The sequence below is a fragment of the Cicer arietinum genome, chromosome 8, assembly GCF_000331145.2.
Source record: "Cicer arietinum cultivar CDC Frontier isolate Library 1 chromosome 8, Cicar.CDCFrontier_v2.0, whole genome shotgun sequence".
Classification (NCBI taxonomy): domain Eukaryota; kingdom Viridiplantae; phylum Streptophyta; class Magnoliopsida; order Fabales; family Fabaceae; genus Cicer; species Cicer arietinum.
This window is the reverse complement of record NC_021167.2, coordinates 2,641,884-2,647,388: the sequence shown is the minus strand read 5'-3', so window position 1 is coordinate 2,647,388 and position 5,505 is coordinate 2,641,884. Positions and strand designations below refer to the sequence as shown.

Here is a 5,505-nt window from a genome sequence, read left to right as displayed (position 1 = left end):
TATAATGTTTAATTTTAATGTTTGATATTATTATTTGAACGAGGGTGAATGTGGATAGTAATTTCGAAGAAGGTTCGGGGTTGTTATTACTGAAATGTCCTTTCTTTGGAGGCAAGTAAACTCATCCAAATTTGGCTTTGTTTGGATCGAACATGTTTGGATAAACACGAATTTGTCGTCGTGAAGGTATTGGTCCACGTAATGCAACCAATAGCAGCTAGGCATATCAGCACTGATATCAAGTTCCACGTCATCATCATACAATACCAACAAAATTTGTTAAAGTCAGAGGTCTTAACTCATAAATCAGGATCGACGTGACAATGGTTTTATTAATAACATTTTGATATTTACTCCATTTGGTTACTTTCTTAAATAATCCGTCCGAAAAAACTTGCTTTCTTTTTACTAAAACAATAAAACACTTAAATAAAATACATTTATTATGTTTTAAAGGAAATACATGGTTTAATTTATTTTATATTATAAAAATGTTCTATTTGACTAAAGATTTTTTTTCTCCGGTAATTGCGACCATTTGTTACGATTTTAGTTAACTTAATAATTAAAAAATAATTAAAAAATTATATTATATTAATAAAATTAAACAAAATACATGAAAAAAAAATACAAAATTAATGCAGTTGAGTATTTAACAACTCCCTTCTAATCTCTTACAAAACTCACATAGTATTTAGAACAAAAAAAATAGGAAAAAGTTGTTAAATAATATACTACATTACATATTAATTTACTCAACCACATTTAATTTATTTTATTAATATAATTTAATTTTTTAATTAAATTAACAATTAATTATTTATTATAAAAAAATATAATCACAATACATGATTTTTTGAAGAAAAAAAAATTTAAATGATTATATTGTTATCTTCTGAAAATAAAACAAATGAAATATCTTTATATATAAATTTTAATATATGATATAATAGAGAGTATTAATTAAAAAAAGAATATAAAAATATAATATTTATTTTTGTGTATTTTTTCTATTAATTTCTTTTCTGTCTTATTTAAATAACTATTTTTTTAAATAAATAAATAAAACATGTATACGTATATATAGAAGGATACAAAAGGTTTGATATAACAACTTTTCTTTTCAATTCTATTTTTGGTTTCAATTATTTCTTTTCACAATTTCTTTAGTCACGTGTCGGTCAGCACTTGTATTATATGGTAAAAATAAATTATAAAGTTAAAGATTCTTAAAGTTTTTTTTACAGAATTCTCATTTTTTATAGTACAAAAAGTAATGTAATAAATAATAAATAAAATATCAACTCTATTAGTTTATTCTACAGATAAAAATAGAATACCATCTTTATACTCTAGTTTTTCTTTTCAAATAATATTCTATGTGAATAAGTTTTTAAAAAATTTATTAGAATAAGTATTCTATGTGAATAAGATTTTAATAAGTATTTTATTAGATATGATTTACCTATAATTATATATTATTTTTTTAATAAAACTTATTTATTTTAATACAGTCCATTATATGCTGAGGCTACATGTAAGTGAGAGAAGAGAGGATATTTGAATAAATTGTAGTGTTCATAAAAGTTTTATTTTTTATAGAGTTTATTTTCTCATCCTTAATGCTATTTAAATCGGTCAATTCAAATATGTATTTTGACAAAAAAAAACATATAAATTAATTAATTCAAAAATATATTTTAAAATTTTTTAAATACATAGAAGATGAAAAAAAAAAGTTACATTTTTTAAATCTCTAATGACTCACTAATAAGGGTGATTCATTATTAGGTAAATCCACCCCATTGGATATCACTTATTTGGGGGGTGTGCCACAAAATCAGACTGGCTCATGTGTTTATGTGCTATGGATCTACACATTTTTAGTAGTGGAGACTATATATATATATACTCCCAAAACTCAATCCCACTTTGGCTCTCCTTATAATCATTAATAGTTTAATTGTACTAAGTTTTTTAAAAAGTATTTCCAATATTTGTCACACAAAAAACAGTCGATATAAATGTAAACTAGTCTATTTAATTTTTTAATCAAATTAAATGGTGTGACCATGGTGGTATTGCATATTTGGGAAAATTATGGAGGGATTTCTAACTGTTTTCTTTAGAACCAACGGTGATGATAATATTGAATTTTATACTGTGACTATCAAGTTTGACACTGATTTCAATTTATGAAAAATTAAGACGAAAGCGATTTTGATACGATAAAGATATGCAGATGCATCGTTGGGAGAGACAAAAAATTGCAAAAGAAAAGAAGAACGTGATTAAAAAAATAAGTTATTCCATTATTTTGTGTCTTGAGGATAAGATAGTATGAGGAGTTGCAAGAGAGAATACAATAGCCACTGTGTTTGATTAAATTGGAATATCTTTATATGATGTATTTGGTTCATAAATTATCTTCGAAGCAACAACTCTACTCGACTATGATGATGAAATCACAATCCACTGTGAATCAACTAGCTGATTTTAATTAAATTCTTGACACTTTGGAGAACATTGATGTGAAGTTTGATGATAAAGACAAAGCTTTGCAAAGGTTTACACTTTTAAAAGAATATAGAACTTTACACTTTTACAGTGATCAACGCGGAAAGTATGCACGCATGCAAAGGTTTCAAAACAGTGTTAATTATTCTGTAGATGGCGAGGAGAATAAAAATTTCACTAGAAAGCCAAGCAAAGTTCCAAGTAGACCAACAAAAATGGCGAAGGTGAACGAAAAGCCAGGATCGCCTCTCCGGCTTCTATGCCTTTTCAGCAAGTCCTACACATTCAAGACAACCGATGGATTAGTGATAATAATTTGTTGTAGCTCTAAATCTCAAATACGGAATGCATGATGTAACACACAGCTATTATAGTTTCAACTGTTGCATCCAATAAGAACAAAGGAAGAAAGGTTAAAGATTTGTGAGAAGCATTGCATTTTTGGTAGTTTTGTTTAATCATTTTTCTTACATCACACTTTTAGCTCTCAATCAATTCATGGCCAATATTAGGCCAGGGAATATGGTTGATTTGAATTGACCGTGAATACATTTTTTTTTCAAACAGTATCTCCAAAAATCAGAATCAAAGAAGTAACTCCACAAAGATCTTTGTTAACTGTACAATAAAAAGGGAGTGCCGTGTCTCTTATTAATGCAACATAAGAGTATTATATGGACATAAAGAAAATGACTCAAAAAATAAAATAAAACCTGTCTACAAATAAAATTTTAACAAAAATATTATGATAAATGAGTTATGGGGGAAACATGTAGAAAATTACCAGTTCTTGTTGAAGCTGTCGTGTTTGTCTGACAGCGGCTTCTCTTTCTTCCTTCAGGAGCTGTACAGCCTGAGTCGGAAAGGAAATTCAATTCAGTATGACTGGCTATAACCTAAACTACATAACTGGATGTTTAAATAAGTTTGATGAACAGGAAATATGTGCTATTGTTTTATGATCAATCATAAAAAGATGAGCAAAACAGAAAAGGCAAAACAAGAGTGCCAAGTCCTAAGCCTAGTTACATTCCCAAGCTGAATTTGGCAAAACAAATCTATTGACCCAAGCATATCTTCTCTTCCAAACACATACTAGCATGGCCAAGGATGAACTCTCATGCAGAATGCATAATCTTCTTGAGGTTTTTTTGCCATATAAATGCGTAGGAAACACATGTAGTAGTAGTAGTATAAAATTAGAGAAAGTGAAAAGAAGGCAGAGGAACAGTTTATTACCAGATATAACGTTTACTCTAGATGGGAAAATTTTGACGGAGGCGCAAATTAATTTCAATGTTTGTTCAATTTTACTTATCAATAATAACAAACATGTTTTATAGCATTTTTACACACTAGGCCCTATGTCGTTTCCTCCAAATGATCAGGCATGGTCAACACAGGTAATCTCTACATCTTAGTATTGTGAATCGCGAAAAATAGCGGTTTTGTTCGAATTTTGCTATGCTACAAGTGCTATAGCTGCTATTAATCAACACTTTGTACTAAATAACAAATATGTGGAGTTTCTTTGCATCTCTCAAGGGATCCCACCCATATGAGAATTCCAGCTTGGTACATAAGATGCAACATGCGGCATTATTGCCAAATACACAAAATAACCAAATTTGAAATGCAGAACGAAAATGAAACTTCAAACTGAATACCGCAAAGGGTGGAGGAATAAAAGACACTCACGGAAGAGGAATTGAGTTTTTGTGAGGAATTCTTTGCTGCATCATCTTCAGAGCTTCCTTCGGGTGAGGTGGGAGTGATATATGAGACTCGTAGTTTCAAATCCTCTATTGAATTACCACTATCCTTATTAAACTGCAAGCCAAAATAGCAGTACATTCATGATCAACTTTTTCTTTTCATTTTATATAGTTGATACTGTATAAAAGACAGTGTCGAGCCCCTTACAGTATCTGGTGGAAGATCATCAACATCAGTATTTGGATTCACTATAGTACTCTGTAAGAGAAACTTGTCTTTACATTGCATGTCTGGAGGGTATTCACGTTGAGCTTGGAGGGTAACTGTACAAATACAAAAATTGTACAGTATTATGACACATGCTAATACTGCAGAATTCGGATGAACTCTAAGTTCACTAAAAATAGCATATGATATGATTGATTTCGAGTCTAGTATTGTTTAATAAAAAAAAGTGTTTCTTCTCTTCATTTGATGGTTTTTACATTTTTTTCTCTTCAATGTGTGCTCTAATCCAGTAGAGAAAATAAATATATATTAATGAAAGAAGGAGACTTGAAAGTGACTGCAATGGTAAAAAGCAGCACCTCTGATGATACATGAGTCCCAGGGCTGTATAACACCAGTGTTTGGTCGTACAAAGTATTTCTTAGGTGAAGTGGTTTTGACCTAGCAAAGATCAAGTTATAATGTAAACTATAGTATCAAATCCAATCAGAATCAATAAAGAATAAGTTTTGGAATATGAAGCTATAATAGAGTGAGTACCTTGAAAGCAACATGGTTCTCTGTGTTATTCAGGACTTTAAGGTCACAAAATGTTTGCTTTTCCAGCTCAACTGGTAACATAAACATTATTATTAGATTAATAACTAAATAAGATTACATCCTGATTAAGGAAAGTAATTAATATTTATATATGAAATTTTTTAATGGTCTTTGCACATACAAAATACTCTGCGAAATAAAAATAAAAACGCAGTCCAAAATCAAGAGTAGTAGAATTATATTAGATCCTTGTTATACGGAGTATCGTCACAATAGAACAAAACCGTTAAGAATAAAAAAAAAGGCGCCTTTTTTTTATATATAGAAAAAACAAATGGTAACGAAACATTCATTAAGATGATGATTACGAGGTACAAGATTTCTAACCTTTTTAAAATGAAATAATTCACAGAGAAATAGGATTCGTATTAAGTGATCCCTTAATTGGTTGAAGAGATCATAAGGAAATTGGGGGGGGGGGGGGGGGGGGGCCTAACAATCAAT

At 29.5% G+C, this 5,505-nt stretch overlaps 1 protein-coding gene across 1 annotated transcript in view; it reads right to left on the bottom strand.

Annotated features, from left to right (window-relative positions):
- Positions 1 to 2,478: 2,478 nt before the first annotated feature.
- Positions 2,479 to 5,505, bottom strand: part of LOC101488379 (vesicle-associated protein 2-1) — a 3,939-nt gene continuing 912 nt past the window's right edge. The window contains exons 2-7 of the mRNA XM_004511676.4: positions 5,002 to 5,072; positions 4,821 to 4,902; positions 4,441 to 4,556; positions 4,216 to 4,347; positions 3,302 to 3,370; positions 2,479 to 2,794 (exon numbers count right to left, since the gene is read on the bottom strand). Of these exons, the coding sequence (XP_004511733.1) occupies positions 2,660 to 2,794; positions 3,302 to 3,370; positions 4,216 to 4,347; positions 4,441 to 4,556; positions 4,821 to 4,902; positions 5,002 to 5,072 (605 nt within the window). The 3' untranslated portion in view covers positions 2,479 to 2,659. The remainder of the gene's footprint in view (positions 2,795 to 3,301; positions 3,371 to 4,215; positions 4,348 to 4,440; positions 4,557 to 4,820; positions 4,903 to 5,001; positions 5,073 to 5,505) is intronic.